Here is a 17,697-nt window from a genome sequence, read left to right on the forward strand (position 1 = left end):
GTCACAAGGTAAGCACTGGACTGCAACCCACAAGGAAAAAGGAAAGTGGAGAGACCCAAAGAGATGTAGAAAAGATCTGTCGAGAGCAAAGTAAAGGCAGCTGGAATGACATGGACCCAGCTGAAGAGAACGGCCCATTGGCGTGGTGTTGTTGCTCCACCAGGAGTCTACAGGCTTGATGATAATGAACTGAGGATAAAACACAGAAAAATATGAAGAAGATTTTCCTCGCCTGACTTTTATAGCAGATAACCCCCTTAAAAATATTCAACAGTAGGTTAAAAATTGAAGAAAAAAAAAAACATGAATCGACATATGAACATTCCCTGATGCTGCTGAAGTGAAGCAGACCAAAGTTACAGAGATTTATTAGCGACATAGCTAAGTGTTTTGCAATTTGGCATAATTTGTAAAAGTTAAAATTTCGTCGGTATTGAACAGCAGAAATTAGGCCTTTTGTTGGAGGCCATTTATGAGAAAAAAAAATATTGTAGACAAGGAAAGACTGGTGCGTAATAAGCAAGCAAATAATGCAGAAAACAGCAGTTTCTGATGGTAAACTGGTCCCGAAGTACACAGAGAGAGAAAGAGCCATCTAGGAAGTGTGATTTTATTATGGCGGAAGCAAAACAGCAAAAGTACGAGGGAATTCATGATGATGTTTTTCAAATGTGAAGTGTAGTTTTGATCTTCTTTTGCTGTTGGTTTAGTGAAGAGCAGTGTTGGTCAAGTTACTTGAAAAAAGTAATTAGTAACTAATTACTGATTACTTCCCCAAAAAAGTAATCCCGTCACTTTACTGATTACTTATTTTCAAAAGTAATTAATTACTTAGTTACTTAGTTACTTTTTAAAAACACGATTTACAACCTGAAGAGGTGATAAAGCGATAGATCTTTCAGCCCAATTCTACTTTTTCTGCATAATCCATCGTACAAAATGTAATCAAATGGAAAAGTATCTTTTTTTAACTTGTTTTATCAGTTTTAGTCTTTTAACTTTATGCATCAAGCAAAAATTAAATTATATGCACCATTCTCTGACTTGAATAAATTAGTTTAACATTTAAACCTATTTTCTGCACATTCCAGCACATAAAATAAAATATTTTTTGTGTTTACACTCAGTCTTTCAAATAGATGCAAGTAAAACACAGCAGAAAATAAATAAAGTCAAAGACTAGCAGTCCTTTTGCTCTATTTTCACCTGTAAAGCAGGAGTGGGGTAGGCAGAGGTTTACCCTGGTGCAGGTGTGCCACAGCGGTCAGTTGAAGAATCCGCGAGTTTCTCTGTGAATTTCCCATTACGTCGTTGCGCACTCGGTGCTTGTTTAGTGGGTTTTTTTCGCTGTAAAAAGAAGTTTTCTTCCCACGCACAACAGATTCTAATGTGCTTTTTTTTGTACTTTTTGTCAATTTTTATGGAATCAAACTCAAAGTAAGGTCAGTACTTCCATGCTTTAAACGCTGCACGCTCATACTCTCTCCCGCACTCGATATATTATCCATTGTTGATCTGCACACAGCTGTTGTCACAAAGGGCGCACTCGCTTACGTCACTGTCATGAAAAATCGCAAAAGAATCACGGTTTTAGTAACGCAGTAACGCAGCGTTCCTACGGGAAAGTAACGGTAATCTAATTACCGTTTTTGCAATAGTAATCCCTTACTTTACTCGTTACTTGAAAAAAGTAATCAGATTACGCGTTACTGCCCATCTCTGGTGAAGAGTGACGAAATCTGCAGTTTTAGAATCTGTGAGGCTTTCAGCACCTGACAGCATGTCCGTGTACGCGACCCAATGGTCGCACTTTGTGTTTACATCTTTGTGCAGAATCAATTTACCTGCTCTTAAATGTTTGCAGTTTTAACTGCTTGGCGATTGTTGAAATGGTTTTGTGAGCTTTAAACTGAGATTCTGGCATTTGTGGCAAAATACATTTATATTTAAAAATCAGCTCAGGATTTAATGAATCAATAAATATTGAATTATTCAAACTGAAATCGATTTGAATCAGGAAACTGATGTTTTAAACTCACCCCTACTGTTAATGCATGTTGTGACACAGGACCCCGGAACACACACTGGCGTTACATTTGGGCAGTAGCCCTTTTATTTGTGGCAACACAAACTGCGATTTTCGTAGCCTTTCAGCCCAGGACACAGACACTCCTGGTTCGTCGCTACCTCACTTCTGCCCAGCCATCACTAGAGCAGAAAACACAGACCCATCGTCAATCAGCCTGCCCAGGCACCTGTTCCCACCACGCCTCTGTGCCTTCCCTCTGAGCTCATTGCGTCACCCCTCCTCTGTAGCAGACCCGAGACCACACCTCTGCCACACTTGTTTACCTTATATTTTTATTTCATTATTTTTAATACATCTCAAGCAAAACCTTTTACTTGTGGTGATTTTTAATGTGAAAAAATTATTTAATCCATTTTGGAATAAGGCTGTAACATCAGACAATACAGAACAAGTGAAGTGCTATACTTTCAAGAGGCACTGTAAGTAGTCACTGGGCATGTACTCATCTCCCTTTCATCCAGGAATTGTATGCCACAGAAGGAGCTGTTATTGGAGAGATATGGAAAGAAGAGAACAGATGAAAACTGATAACACCCCTGCTCCCAGCATATCACCTAAGCAAAGACTTTTGCCTTACTTGTTAACTAAGTTCATTTTCTAGCTCTATTGTCCTCAAGAAATGTCAGTGTGCTTGCTCCTGATAGAAGCAAAAGCCATAGTGACTTATCTGTGCTCATAAAACCAGAGGTACAGTGGAACTGTGGTAGTATTTCACAAATATATTTCGAGATTAAACACACTGTACATCTACAAAACATTACAACACTTCACTGCATTATAACACATTATAGTCTGTAACACTATATATAATGTGTTCTTAGGCAATACCATGGCTAAAAAGAGGAAATAGATCATTTTTGGCTGTTTTGGTTGTAACCCTCCTTATCGACTCATTTTTCATGCATTTTTACCTGACTCTTGGAATTACGATGAATAAACACAGCATATTTTAAGTTTTTCAGGTTTTTTGGTTTTGTTTTATTGTTTACTTTGTATTGTTTTCTACAATAAACTTACCTTACAGACATACACATGCTTTTTTAAGAAAATACATTTGAAAGTTAAATAGACAAGTTGAGATGATAAATGTCCTTCAGGCTGGGATTTGTTGTTAACAACATATCTAAATGTGTCCTATAAATATATCCTTGTCTTATGCCAAACACGAATCCCTGCTCCTTGGCTTTGCTGGATTTATTTTTGACCATGGTACCTCATGACCTTCTGGTAAGACGGCAAATATTAACCCACGTCTGTGCAAAACTTGGAAATGAAAGGTAATCCGGTTATGACCCAAGACTTTCCATTCCATTAATCATTTATCACTTATTCATAATTAAAAAATAAAAAATTAACAGTTGTATGTTTCTTTTTTCATTAGAGATATACATTAACAGTATTTATAACAAATAATTTTCTGGTATTAAATTATCATTGTTGCATTATGTCCCTAGTAGAGATATATAACACCGGTCTGGCATTAACACAAAGTCTTGCCCTGAATTTTATATCCGATGTGTGAGATTTTTATGTCCTGTAACTATACACCAGTGGCATTTCAAAACTCCTCCACATATAAAACTCATTACTGGCTATGACATCAAAATTACTTGCACAAGTATAAGCTTAGTATAAACTCAATTTAATATCAGTTTACCTTCAAGATTAATTGGAATAAATAATTCACAAACCATGCAGTGCACTGTTGTAATTTACCACTAGGATTACTGTAGAAATTACTGGTGTGCTAAATATTTATAAGCACAATCACCTTAAAAAATATATCACTAAAATAATTTATTTCAACAAGAAATGCAGCTAAACTGATTGTGAAAATACTTTTGATGTGTTTCTGTTGCACTCAAAAAGAAAGAAATGCAGCAATTTAAGTATAATGTAACTAATATGTGAGATTATACTTAAGTGTATATTGTTATATACAGCCATAAACTGTCCCTTCTAGATAGATAGATAGATAGATAGATAGATAGATAGATAGATAGATAGATAGATAGATAGATAGATAGATAGATAGATGGATAGATTGATAGATATGTATAATGTATTATTTATTTAATTTATTTACAAATATATATATATTTGTATGTCTGTAAACTATATATATGTGTGTGCTTATCTGTGTGTGCTTTTCATAAAGCTTTGTAAAATCCTACATACATATGTAGAAAAATCAAACTTGATAATTAACTTCTTTTTTACTATATCGAGCACGTAGGTGTCAGAATTTCCTGACCAAATTGAGAAGAGCGCAAATGCTGAGGAGGCAGAGCTGTTGTGTATAAAAGCAGCAGCTCTGAGCGTTTGCTCTAACTGACAGGCATCCAAGGCGGGTGAGTAGAGTAAAAGAGTCAAATTGTATGTCATTGTCGATTATTCTAATTGTTAATTAAATAATGTATTGCATGCATTAGTGTTCAGTTACTTATATTATTTTACTCACTCCACAATTTTGGGGGGTTTGTAATAGATTGCTTGAATCTTTAAAACACTTACAAAACAATGTAAAACTTGCACTCATCTACCTTTTACCATATTTTATAGCACCTTGACGTACACAGGGTATTAAGGAGTTTCTATTTGCATCACCTGAGGTAAATTCCATAAATCTAAAACAATGGAAATTAATTATGGGTTGTGCACTAAACATATGATTTATGTTTCACTTGGTCATATTTTCAGTCTTTAGTAAAGTGCCACCATGAGCACAGACGCGGAGATGGAGCAGTACGGCCCAGCGGCCATTTACCTCCGCAAGCCAGAAAAGGAGAGGATTGAGGCCCAGACTGCTCCATTTGATGCCAAGACGGCCTTCTTTGTGACTGATCCTGGTGAGATGTATGTCAAGGGCAAACTCGTCAAGAAGGAGGGTGGTAAAGCCACTGTTGAGACAGACGGAGGAAAGGTAGATGAATAATCTATGTACTTTATCTGTTTGTTAAATATATAATGCCGAACTGTGAAAGATGATGTTGTCTGATGGATCATTAAAATCTATTCAGACGGTCACTGTAAAGGAAGATGAAATCCACCCTAGAAACCCTCCAAAGTTTGATAAGATGGAGGACATGGCCATGATGACCCACCTTAATGAGCCATCTGTGTTGTATAACCTCAAAGAGCGTTATGCATCATGGATGATCTACGTAAGTTTTCACATTGCTGTGCATGAGAGGAAAGTATCATGCTGGTCTGTAAATGTTTAAATGATATTTATTGTCTATGATACAGACCTACTCTGGGTTGTTCTGCGTTGTCGTCAATCCCTACAAGTGGCTTCCTGTATATGATGCTACATGTGTAGGAGCATACAGAGGAAAGAAGAGGATTGAGGCTCCACCCCACATCTTCTCCATCTCTGACAATGCCTATCAGTTCATGCTCACTGGTAAGATCAATTCACTATTAAAACTTTTAAATACAAATTAAAGACAGATGGCATTTAATCGTTGATGATGAATCGATGATACATCAGAACTCTGTGCTGTGTGTCTTTCTTTTAGATCGGGAGAACCAGTCTGTCCTGATTACGTGAGTATAATACAAACTGTATGCAAAATCTATAAAAACTTTAAGTTACTGAAGCTTAAATTTAACAATGTATCCCATAAACCCCAGTGGAGAATCTGGTGCAGGAAAGACTGTCAACACCAAACGTGTCATCCAGTACTTTGCAACAATTGCAGCTCTTGGTGGTAAGAAGGCTGAGCCAACACCTGGCAAAATGCAGGTAGATTCTTTATTCTGCATCAAAGTCTTTGTGACAGAAAAAGAAAATCAATTTTGAAAGATCAGCTCACATAAACACAATATATTCTTGCAGGGCTCTCTTGAGGATCAGATTGTTGCTGCCAACCCTCTGTTGGAGGCCTACGGTAATGCCAAGACTGTGAGGAATGACAACTCCTCTCGTTTTGTAAGTGATTAAAACGAGTTAATGTAAATGAGCTTTTTACTACTTACTCTCATGAAAGGCAATATTAATAAAGCTCTACATCTCTAGGGTAAATTCATCAGGATTCACTTTGGCACAACTGGCAAGCTGTCTTCAGCTGATATTGAAACATGTAAGTTTGTGACAGATTTTTTTATTTAATTAATCACTTAAATTTATTCAAACACTGGGGAGTGAGAATCAGACTAATATATCTAGAAACAGGCTTGAGCTTAATGTGTTTGTCTGTGATGTCAAATGTCTACAGTATCTAAATGACTTTGTTCTTCTTAGATCTGCTGGAGAAGTCCCGTGTCACCTTCCAGTTGTCTGCTGAGAGGAGCTACCATATCTTCTATCAGCTGATGACAGGCCACAAGCCTGAGCTCCTGGGTATGATGGGACACAAAAAATTAAATTTTCAATGCATTAAATGCCAGATCTCAACAAAACCTCACGAATTTAATTTCTAATTTCAGAGGCTCTTCTGATCACAACTAACCCTTATGACTATCCAATGATCAGTCAGGGTGAAATCACTGTCAAGAGCATCAATGATGTGGAGGAGTTCATTGCAACAGATGTAAAATCACATTTGACACAGAATCTTATACTTAACCATAAATATCTTCTTTTGTTTTATTTATTAATAGCTGATTTCATTTTTTTCTTACAGACTGCTATTGACATCTTGGGCTTTAGTGCTGAAGAGAAGTTAAGCATCTACAAGCTGACTGGTGCTGTGATGCATCATGGCAACATGAAATTCAAGCAGAAGCAGCGTGAAGAGCAGGCTGAACCTGATGGCACTGAGGGTATTGTGAAAATAATATAATTTTTATTGTGAAAGTTTTCTATAATTTACAAATACTTGAAATACTGCATATTAATTAGGTATTATACTCCAATCCAACAGTGGCTGACAAGATTGCATACCTACTGGGCCTGAACTCGGCTGATATGCTGAAAGCTTTGTGCTACCCAAGAGTCAAGGTTGGCAATGAGATGGTGACCAAAGGTCAGACCGTTCCACAGGTAATTAATGAAAAGGCCTCATAATATCATATTATAAACATTATAGCTGTATTCATATGGTTTTGTATAATTATAAATTATTGTTTGCCAGGTCAACAATGCTGTTTCGGCTCTGTGCAAATCTATCTATGAGAAAATGTTCTTGTGGATGGTTATCCGTATCAACGAGATGCTGGACACAAAGCAGCCCAGACAGTTCTTCATTGGAGTGCTGGATATCGCTGGGTTTGAGATCTTTGATGTGAGTACTTGAAACATTTCACCACATTTCTTAAACTTTAAATACTCTATTGCCATGAAGTTAGACATGTTTGTACTATTACAGTTCAACAGCTTGGAGCAACTCTGCATCAACTTCACCAATGAGAAACTGCAACAGTTTTTCAACCATCACATGTTTGTCCTGGAGCAAGAGGAGTACAAGAAAGAAGGCATTCATTGGGAGTTCATTGACTTTGGTATGGACTTGGCTGCCTGCATTGAGCTTATTGAGAAGGTAAACAGCTGCTCTGGAAGAAATGTACATGTGGTTGCATATGTTACCTCTGTTGAAATTCACAAATTTATAATGATAAATTTGATATGGTAACATTTTCTCAGCCAATGGGCATCTTCTCCATCCTTGAAGAGGAGTGCATGTTCCCCAAGGCCTCTGACACAACTTTCAAGAACAAGCTGCACGATCAGCATCTTGGCAAGACCAAGGCATTTGAGAAGCCAAAGCCTGCAAAGGGCAAGGCTGAGGCACACTTCTCCCTGGTTCACTATGCTGGTACAGTGGACTACAATATCACTGGCTGGCTGGACAAGAACAAGGACCCACTGAATGACTCAGTTGTGCAGCTCTACCAGAAGTCTTCAAACAAACTGCTGTGCCTCCTGTACGCAGCCCATGCCTCAGCAGAGGGTAAGAAACAAAGATGATGGAGTAATCACAAAACAAGTATCCAGTATAGATGATTTACATATGCATATGCATGCATATTTGAATAATGTGAATATGTAATACGTAAAGTTTTGAATATACAATTATAATAGAAATTTCATATTATACCTACCAGAAGGGGAGCAAAATTAATACAATTGGTAAATTTGTATTATTAGCTTTAAGGGTAGTAATGAGTAAATGTACATTGAAATTCTAGATGATGGACATTTTTTATACTCAGAAATATGAAACTCACTCAGATAAAGTTAATGTAAATAAATTACTGTTATGGGGACTACATTTAGTTATTAAAAGACTACACTTTTAAACATTTCTCCATTCCCAATTTTTAAATTCAATGTTTATGAAAACAGAGGCTGCTGGTGGTGGTGGCAAGAAGGGTGGTAAGAAGAAGGGTGGTTCCTTCCAGACTGTCTCTGCGCTTTTCAGAGTATGTATAGATTTATATTATTAAGAAGTTTAAAAGCTTATATATAAATATTTTAGCCTAATGATGCTGATCTACAGGAGAATCTGGCCAAGCTGATGACCAACTTAAGAAGCACTCATCCTCACTTTGTCCGTTGCTTGATTCCCAATGAGACAAAGACCCCAGGTACCCCACAGTACTATTAAATGCACAAAACATTGTAGTATTGTAATATTAAGAAAAAGTTTTGGGGAAAAAAATCAATTTCTGACTGTCAGGTCTTATGGAGAACTCCCTAGTCATCCACCAGCTGAGGTGTAACGGTGTACTGGAGGGCATCAGAATCTGCAGAAAGGGTTTCCCCAGCAGAATCCTCTATGGTGACTTCAAGCAGAGGTGACAGCACATTACAATATTGGAAAGCAGAAATGGTTTCATGGTTGTTGTAAAGGACAAACTTGAATATGATGGAAGAAAAATCTAAGTAACAACCTGATTCTCTCTTAAAGATACAAAGTGTTGAATGCCAGCGTCATCCCTGAGGGACAGTTCATTGACAACAAGAAAGCTTCAGAGAAGCTGCTTGGCTCCATTGATGTGGATCACACACAGTACAAGTTTGGGCACACTAAGGTACACTTCATTATATTAATAGACATTAAAAAACACTGTCCATTTGCACTTGTACTTATGCTTTCAATGATTAAATAGGTGTTCTTCAAAGCTGGTCTGCTGGGCACTCTTGAGGAGATGAGAGATGAGAAACTGGCTGAGCTGGTGACCATGACTCAGGCTCTCTGCAGAGGATACGTCATGAGGAAAGAGTTTGTGAAGATGATGGAGAGGAGGTAACATTATCATACTAAACTCTATTGTATTCTCTTTTATATTTCCTTCCTCATATTAAGATCCTACGACACTAAAAGTAACACTCTCATGTTTGGTTTTGTAGAGATGCTATCTTCTCCATCCAGTACAACATCCGTTCTTTCATGAATGTCAAGAACTGGCCATGGCTGAAACTGTACTTCAAGATTAAGCCTCTTCTGAAGAGTGCTGAGACTGAGAAGGAGTTGCAGAACATGAAGGAGAACTATGAGAAGATGCAGACAGACCTGGCTGCTGCTCTGGCCAAGAAGAAGGAACTGGAAGAGAAGATGGTCAGCCTGCTGCAGGAGAAGAATGACCTGCAACTTCAAGTGGCTTCAGTAAGTAATAAAAAAAAACCAAGTGCAGTAATGTGAAATCTATACATCTGCCATAAGTGAAATGCAGTTTTACAAAACAACAAATCACAATATACATGATACATGGTACACTGACCATGAATGATATTATTATGTGTTCAATGTGTACTGTAGGAAGTTGACAATCTCTCTGATGCTGAAGAAAGGTGTGAGGGGCTCATTAAGAGCAAGATCCAGCTCGAGGCCAAACTCAAAGAGACAAGTGAGAGACTGGAGGATGAAGAGGAAATCAATGCTGAGCTGACTGCTAAGAAGAGGAAGCTGGAGGATGAATGCTCTGAGCTGAAGAAGGACATTGATGACTTGGAGCTCACCTTGGCCAAAGTGGAGAAGGAGAAACATGCCACAGAAAACAAGGTCAGTTCGTACTGATTGTAGTGTTCACTAAAATTCAAGCGCATAATATGTTTATATGCTGTAATGTCTTATTTTGCTATTTTAATTTGTTAACTTTGATGGGGAATTCAAATTTATTATTTATTTCAGGTGAAAAACCTGACAGAGGAGATGGCATCTCAAGATGAGTCAATTGCCAAGTTAACTAAGGAGAAGAAAGCCTTACAAGAGGCCCATCAGCAAACACTGGATGATCTCCAGGCAGAGGAGGACAAAGTCAACACTCTGTCCAAGTCCAAGACAAAGCTGGAACAGCAAGTTGATGATGTAAAAAAAACATTTTAATGGCTGATGATTGTGTTTTTATGAATGAATTCTTGTTAGTGAATCATTGTCTTTCAAACCACTTGAATCAACTGACATGACTTTATAGCTTGAGGGTTCACTGGAGCAAGAGAAGAAGCTCCGCATGGACCTTGAGAGAGCCAAGAGGAAGCTGGAGGGAGATTTGAAACTGGCCCAGGAATCCATAATGGATCTGGAGAATGACAAGCAGCAGTCTGATGAGAAAATTAAAAAGTAGGATTTTGTTTGCTGTTATTAATAATGCCATTTTCAGACAATCATACAGACTGTGACAATTAAAATCTCTTGGTTTCTCCATCAAGGAAAGACTTTGAAATCAGCCAACTTCTCAGCAAGATTGAGGATGAGCAGTCTCTTGGTGCTCAACTTCAGAAGAAGATCAAAGAACTCCAGGTACCATTATTTTAGGTAAATATTATGTTCAGTGAAACTAAAACATGTCAACTCAGTAAGTCTTTGTGGTGTTATTACCTTAAAGGCTCGTATTGAGGAGCTGGAAGAGGAGATTGAGGCTGAGAGGGCAGCTCGGGCTAAGGTAGAGAAGCAGAGAGCCGACCTCTCCAGAGAGCTTGAAGAGATCAGCGAGAGGCTCGAGGAAGCTGGTGGAGCAACAGCTGCTCAGATTGAGATGAACAAGAAGCGAGAGGCTGAGTTCCAGAAACTGCGTCGTGATCTTGAGGAATCAACTCTGCAGCATGAAGCTACTGCAGCAGCTCTCCGTAAGAAGCAGGCTGACACTGTTGCAGAGCTCGGAGAGCAGATCGACAACCTCCAGCGTGTCAAACAGAAGCTGGAGAAAGAGAAGAGCGAGTACAAGATGGAGATTGATGACCTCTCCAGCAACATGGAGGCTGTTGCTAAAGCAAAGGTGCGGACATTATTTATAGAGAACAGATTTTTTCTTTTTTACATTTCAGGACCTCTAAAGGAGATTCTCATTAACTGTTAACATGGATATGACATTACTTGTTGACAGGGCAACTTAGAGAAAATGTGCAGGACTCTTGAGGATCAACTAAGTGAACTCAAAGCTAAAAATGATGAGAATGTTCGTCAGCTGAATGACATTAATGCCCAGAAGGCGAGACTTCAAACAGAGAATGGTAAGTGATGTATAACAAAAAAACAGTCTGTCCCTGGAAATTATTCACATTGAGTTGACGTAAAACTACCATCAATCAGTGGATAAAATTAAACCAATTAGGCTTAATTTATGTGTGTTAATTTCAGGTGAGTTCAGTCGCCAGCTTGAGGAGAAAGAAGCTCTCATTTCTCAGCTCACAAGGGGCAAGCAGGCCTTCACTCAGCAGATTGAGGAACTGAAAAGACACGTTGAGGAGGAAGTGAAGGTCTGAACTATTTTCTGTCTTCTTTTATATCATAGCACTTACTAATTTAAACACATAGGTTTTAAATCAGTTCGACTGTCCTCTAATTTGGTTCCTAGTTGTTACCATTTAAATATCTCATCCTCTCAGCATTAGACTTTAAAATTGATTTTAATTAAAATTGTCCATCTGACATTGATTGTGTTCAAAAGGCCAAGAACGCCCTGGCTCATGCTGTTCAGTCAGCACGCCATGACTGTGATCTGCTCAGAGAGCAGTTTGAGGAGGAGCAGGAGGCCAAGGCTGAGCTGCAGCGAGGAATGTCCAAGGCCAACAGTGAGGTGGCTCAGTGGCGATCCAAATATGAGACTGATGCTATCCAGCGCACGGAGGAGCTGGAGGAGGCCAAGTAAGTCATGGTACTTTCATTGTTTAAATTAGTTTTCAGAATTAAAACCAACCAATTCAGCCTTAATAAAAACAAAATTATTTAAACGATAGGAAAAAGCTTGCCCAGCGCCTGCAGGAGGCTGAGGAATCCATTGAGGCTGTGAACTCCAAGTGTGCCTCACTGGAGAAGACCAAGCAGAGGCTGCAGGGTGAGGTGGAGGACCTCATGATTGATGTGGAGAGAGCTAATGCTCTGGCTGCCAACCTTGACAAGAAGCAGAGGAACTTTGATAAGGTAAAGTTTTAAACATAACTAATATAATAAGAAGAGGGATACACCCATAATAACAACCAACTAATTAACCTACAATAACATAGGTCCTGGCAGAATGGAAGCAGAAGTATGAGGAGAGCCAGGCAGAGCTGGAAGGAGCCCAAAAGGAGGCTCGTTCTCTCAGCACTGAGTTGTTCAAGATGAAGAACTCATATGAAGAGGCTCTGGATCAACTGGAGACCATGAAGAGAGAGAACAAGAACCTGCAGCGTATGCTTATCTTGCTATAGATCATATGGATATGATTCTACTGTTTATATTCATTTACAGCTTTTGTTGTGGCAAAAACATTTGCATATATCAGCTCCAAGTACTAAAACTCTTGGCTGTGTTTGCTCTGTAGAGGAGATCTCAGATCTGACTGAGCAGATTGGTGAGACTGGAAAGAGCATCCATGAGCTGGAAAAGGCCAAGAAGACTGTTGAGACTGAGAAGTCTGAAATTCAGACAGCTCTGGAGGAAGCTGAGGTAATGTATTTTATAAAAATTTACTTTGTTTGTAATTAAATTTGTAAACGTATCCCTTCTCCAGTTTATGTTGAAATAAACCTTTATTTAAAGGGAACTCTGGAGCACGAGGAGGCCAAGATCCTTCGTGTTCAGCTTGAGCTAAACCAGGTTAAAAGTGAGATTGACAGGAAGCTGGCAGAGAAGGACGAGGAGATGGAGCAGATCAAGAGGAACAGCCAGAGGGTGATTGACTCCATGCAGAGCACTCTTGATGCTGAGGTCAGGAGCAGGAATGATGCCCTGAGAGTCAAGAAGAAGATGGAGGGAGACCTGAATGAGATGGAGATTCAGCTGAGCCATGCCAACAGACAGGCTGCTGAGGCCCAGAAACAACTGAGGAATGTCCAAGGACAGCTCAAGGTGAGTTGGTAGATGATTTTCTCTCAATTAACAAGTAAGACAGAGTAAATTGCATTTGTTTGTTTGTTTGTTTGTTTTTTTGAATGGTTGCTTGCTTGTTATCAGGATGCCCAACTGCACCTGGATGACGCAATCAGAGGACAGGAAGACATGAAGGAGCAGGTCGCCATGGTGGAGCGCAGAAATGGTCTGATGGTGGCTGAGATTGAGGAGCTGAGAGCCGCTCTGGAGCAGACAGAGAGAGGACGCAAAGTAGCTGAGCAGGAGTTGGTTGATGCTAGCGAGCGTGTTGGACTACTTCACTCTCAGGTTGGTATTCATTACATTACAAGAACTTTGTGATATAAGAGAGTGAGAATCACATAATTAAAACTGTTTCTCTTTCATTCAGAACACCAGTCTTTTGAACACCAAGAAGAAGCTGGAGGCTGACCTTGTCCAGGTTCAGGGTGAGGTGGATGATGCTGTTCAAGAAGCAAGAAATGCTGAGGAGAAGGCCAAAAAGGCTATCACTGATGTAAGTTAGTACTTTACAAGCATCTTATCTTTTCAAAATTCTTGTTCATGCTTGATCAATAATGCCAATACCACCCATATTTTCAGGCTGCCATGATGGCTGAGGAGCTGAAGAAGGAGCAGGACACCAGTGCTCACCTGGAGAGGATGAAGAAGAACCTGGAGGTCACAGTCAAGGACCTGCAGCACCGTCTGGATGAGGCAGAGAACCTCGCCATGAAGGGTGGCAAGAAGCAGCTCCAGAAACTGGAGTCCAGGGTGTGTTTTTCTTGAACTATTGTTCAAATATTTAAAAAGAAAAAACACTTTGATTCCATCACATGATCTCCACCCATTTTCTTCTCTGTACTCTTAATATTTATTAAAAGCTGATTATTTATCATGGCATTAAAGGTCCGTGAACTGGAAGCTGAAGTTGAAGCTGAGCAGAGACGTGGATCTGATGCTGTTAAAGGAGTCCGCAAATATGAGAGGAGAGTGAAGGAGCTCACCTACCAGGTAATTAATTACACATTTATCTAGAAATTCATAATTTCCTAAATTGTTTCTTCTCCAGTTCTAAATAACAGTTTGCTATCTATGCAGACTGAGGAGGACAAGAAGAATTTGGTCAGACTTCAGGATCTGGTGGACAAGCTGCAGCTCAAAGTCAAGGCTTACAAGAGACAGGCTGAGGAGGCTGTGAGTAAAATGTTTTGTGACCTTAAATATTGAAAGATGATTAATTATGTAAATATAGCTCTCATGAATGATCAGATATTTTTTTAACAATCCAACATACTGTAATACTGAACAGGAGGAACAGGCCAACACCCACATGTCCAGACTGAGAAAGGTCCAGCATGAGATGGAGGAAGCTCAGGAGCGTGCTGACATTGCTGAATCTCAGGTCAACAAACTGAGAGCCAAGAGCCGTGATGTTGGAAAGGTAATTCATCTGATCCCATTTTAAATTAGTTGTCTTTAGATAGATTATCTTTTATATTATATTATTATTATTAATTTTGTATACACTGATAGAATTTAGTTTATGTCCTTCTGCAAAATCACGTGGGATAACCTGTAAAATGTTAATATGTGTTGAATAATTGGATTTTTTTTATGATTTTTTTTTCTAGGGTGAAAGTGCTGAGTAAGAGACATCTATTTGGAACCTTTTGTCAGCGTTCATAAAATATGAAACAGCTGCTAAATTGTCTGTTTGCAATGTATTAATTCAATAAACTCTTTCCTGTGACTTCATTACATTTAATCAGTATAATTTTTTCTTTATTTTACAAAAGTCACATTGGAAAATATAATATTCAACACTGTAGTTTCTTCAGAAGAATCATCATTTATACTTACAGGACATTTAGCAAATGAGGACAGCACCTCTGCTTAGCATTCATCCTAGCTTTCATTATCAGTGCTAGCAAGGTTAGCTTTAACTAAAGAAACCATATCTTACATAACCTAAGATTATTTAAACATAAATGCTCTATAATAAGCAAAATGTCCATTTAGAATGACAATTAATTCCCACTGTCATATCATTTAAACAAATAAGATAATAATTAAATATTAAAGAAATACTTTCAGTATCATATATTTGAGAAGAACAGAGCTGTAGGCCTACACTGTTTAAATTAGTTTATATTCATCTATACACACTAGATAATATGACACAGATTATAAATTTCTGGATAGAGTTTTAAAAGTTCTGCCCACTAATGCCATAAATCACGTTGTATCAGTTACATTAAATATGTGTCGCTACAACAGTGCACTATTTACAGTCTTTAATTAGTTAAAAGCTCTCCCTGTAAGCTAAATATTAGCACAAATTCAATAAAACATAGTTCACAAATAAATAAACCTAAAGATGCCTGATTTGGACTTTTTAATGCTGTCAGCATTAATGAATGCTTTTAACGGGTTTATAAACACAGACATCATGTTATACTGATCATGGAGAAAAACAAAACTGTTCATGTTTAAAGAATAAAATACATGCTATGCAATACTTTTTTTTTAATTTCTGGGGCTTTTAAAAGCTGTTACATTAAAAGCTGTACAATAGTGTACTATCTGAAGTCTTTAAATTAAAGTTACTAGTACTTGTAGGATATAGAGATAAACTCAATATACTCTGCTTCCCATTAAAATTGCACATGCACACTGACAACCTTATTTGTACTCCAGATGCCTGCCTGTTGATGCTTGCTGGCACATAAAGCCACAGTTGTTGGTTCCTTTCTATTTTTGATCTTACTATATAGCTTACCCAAACTGATAATGTGACGAGTCATCAAATAAATCCAATGCTGCCTTCACAAAATCTGATATCTCCTCCACAGCAAATCTCATGTTACATGTAAAGAGATTTAAAGCTGATTATATATATATATATATATATATATATATTTAAAAGGTGACGCAGGCATATATACGTGCATAGGCTGATTATGTTATAAAAAAATGTTTTTTACCTTTAACCACACATAGAAGGGAGAAAGGAAATCTAAACCTTCGTGAATGATCATATGTTAACATATTTAGTTTTGGTTTATTTTATTCAACACGTTATAGCATATCATATACATTATAACTGTACAGTCTCTGCTTAAATATTGAAAAACCAAAAATCAGGTATAATTTATTTTTTTTGTTCTTATTAATAGTGTTAAAGTAAATTAAAATAGCCCTCCACAGACTCAACATTAAAGGGATAAGCAGTCATGTGTCATTTTATAGTAGAAAAAAACCAATTAACACTACTAACTGGAAATAAAATAGTTACAGAATAACACACAGTTTTACAACAAACCAAATCCATAAACTTTAATAAACTGTTTGGAGATGAAACTTCACTTCAGCAACATAACAGAATAGTGTCCCAGCAATGGTGGGATGTACAACAGGATTTCTCCCCATAATGATAAAATGGGCAGCATTGGATTTTGTAAATAAGAATGTCTCAAAGGCATAATTATAGAAAAGCACTGACATTTAAACTACAGGGAATAGAGGTTACCTGGCTCACTGAACGTGAAAATGGCTGAAACATTGAGTGAGGATGATAGAATTGAGTTTGACATTGTGGGAAGTGACTGACAAAAAGCAGCCCATTCTGGAACACAATTAGATGAGTGAATACAGATTCTCCTTATGCAGAAGTTCATTATTAATATTTTTGGTCAATTAATTAATGATTTTAGTTCGAGTTAAGTGAATCCATGTCATGGTTCCTCTTGTCCTCTCAGGCATTAACCTGCCTTCTCCTTTTCACTCCTCTTCTTGCTCTGCCTGTCTGTCCTTCTAACATGTGTGTAGGCATAAGTAATACTAATTTTACTTACTTCCTCCAAGAAGTGGGCAAGGCTAGCCCTGGCTCTGCTTGCATGCCTTGTTCCCATTTACACTTGCCTGTAGTATAAAACTGCAGTGCTTCACTTGTTGCTGTATCCTTAGCTATATGGTGTGCTCTTTTTCTAGCGTGCCAACCTGCTGATCTACCAAGCTTCTGAAAATACCTGTCTCTTACCTTGCACTCAACAACAGCTTTCATTAAATTATGTCTAACATTTACAGAGGTTTCTCACATGACATGACACACACTTTGCTCAATCACACATTTATCTAAAATGTATTTATTTATTTTAAAAAGGTTCATAAATTATTTCTTCTCTAGCCACTTTGTGAGGTTGTTGGCTTAACTAGGTGAAATTGGATTCAAAGAAGATTCTGTACCAAAAACCTCCTAGTTATTGCACTGGTTGCTAGCAGATTGCCACAGTTAGCTGTACTTCTTCAGATAAAAATGCTTTGAATGCTTCCTAACTACTGGCCCAGTAGTAGAAATACTAGAAAGAGTGTGATGGAAAGGTTTGCCTT

The 17,697-nt window shown here is 38.0% G+C and overlaps 1 protein-coding gene across 1 annotated transcript; it reads left to right on the top strand.

Moving 5' to 3' along the window:
- Positions 1–4,793: 4,793 nt before the first annotated feature.
- LOC146388393 (myosin heavy chain, fast skeletal muscle-like) lies at positions 4,794–14,957 on the top strand. The gene is made up of 39 exons (XM_084924843.1): positions 4,794–5,012; positions 5,110–5,253; positions 5,339–5,495; positions 5,611–5,638; positions 5,726–5,837; positions 5,931–6,023; positions 6,111–6,174; positions 6,336–6,434; positions 6,521–6,624; positions 6,718–6,856; positions 6,958–7,076; positions 7,168–7,317; positions 7,402–7,572; positions 7,677–7,983; positions 8,379–8,455; positions 8,533–8,620; positions 8,713–8,830; positions 8,944–9,067; positions 9,146–9,282; positions 9,387–9,642; positions 9,796–10,038; positions 10,168–10,344; positions 10,451–10,596; positions 10,686–10,776; positions 10,862–11,251; positions 11,360–11,486; positions 11,614–11,732; positions 11,924–12,120; positions 12,213–12,396; positions 12,480–12,645; positions 12,779–12,903; positions 12,997–13,305; positions 13,411–13,614; positions 13,697–13,822; positions 13,909–14,079; positions 14,215–14,319; positions 14,407–14,502; positions 14,618–14,749; positions 14,940–14,957. The coding sequence occupies exons 1-39, from the start codon at positions 4,809–4,811 to the stop codon at positions 14,955–14,957; spliced, it is 5,817 nt and encodes a 1,938-aa protein (XP_084780969.1). The 5' UTR covers positions 4,794–4,808.
- The last annotated feature ends 2,740 nt before the right edge of the window (positions 14,958–17,697 follow it).

Source organism: Perissodus microlepis, chromosome 4 (assembly GCF_051167445.1).
Source record: "Perissodus microlepis isolate ML-2025 ecotype Zambia chromosome 4, ASM5116744v1, whole genome shotgun sequence".
Classification (NCBI taxonomy): Eukaryota; Metazoa; Chordata; class Actinopteri; order Cichliformes; family Cichlidae; genus Perissodus; species Perissodus microlepis.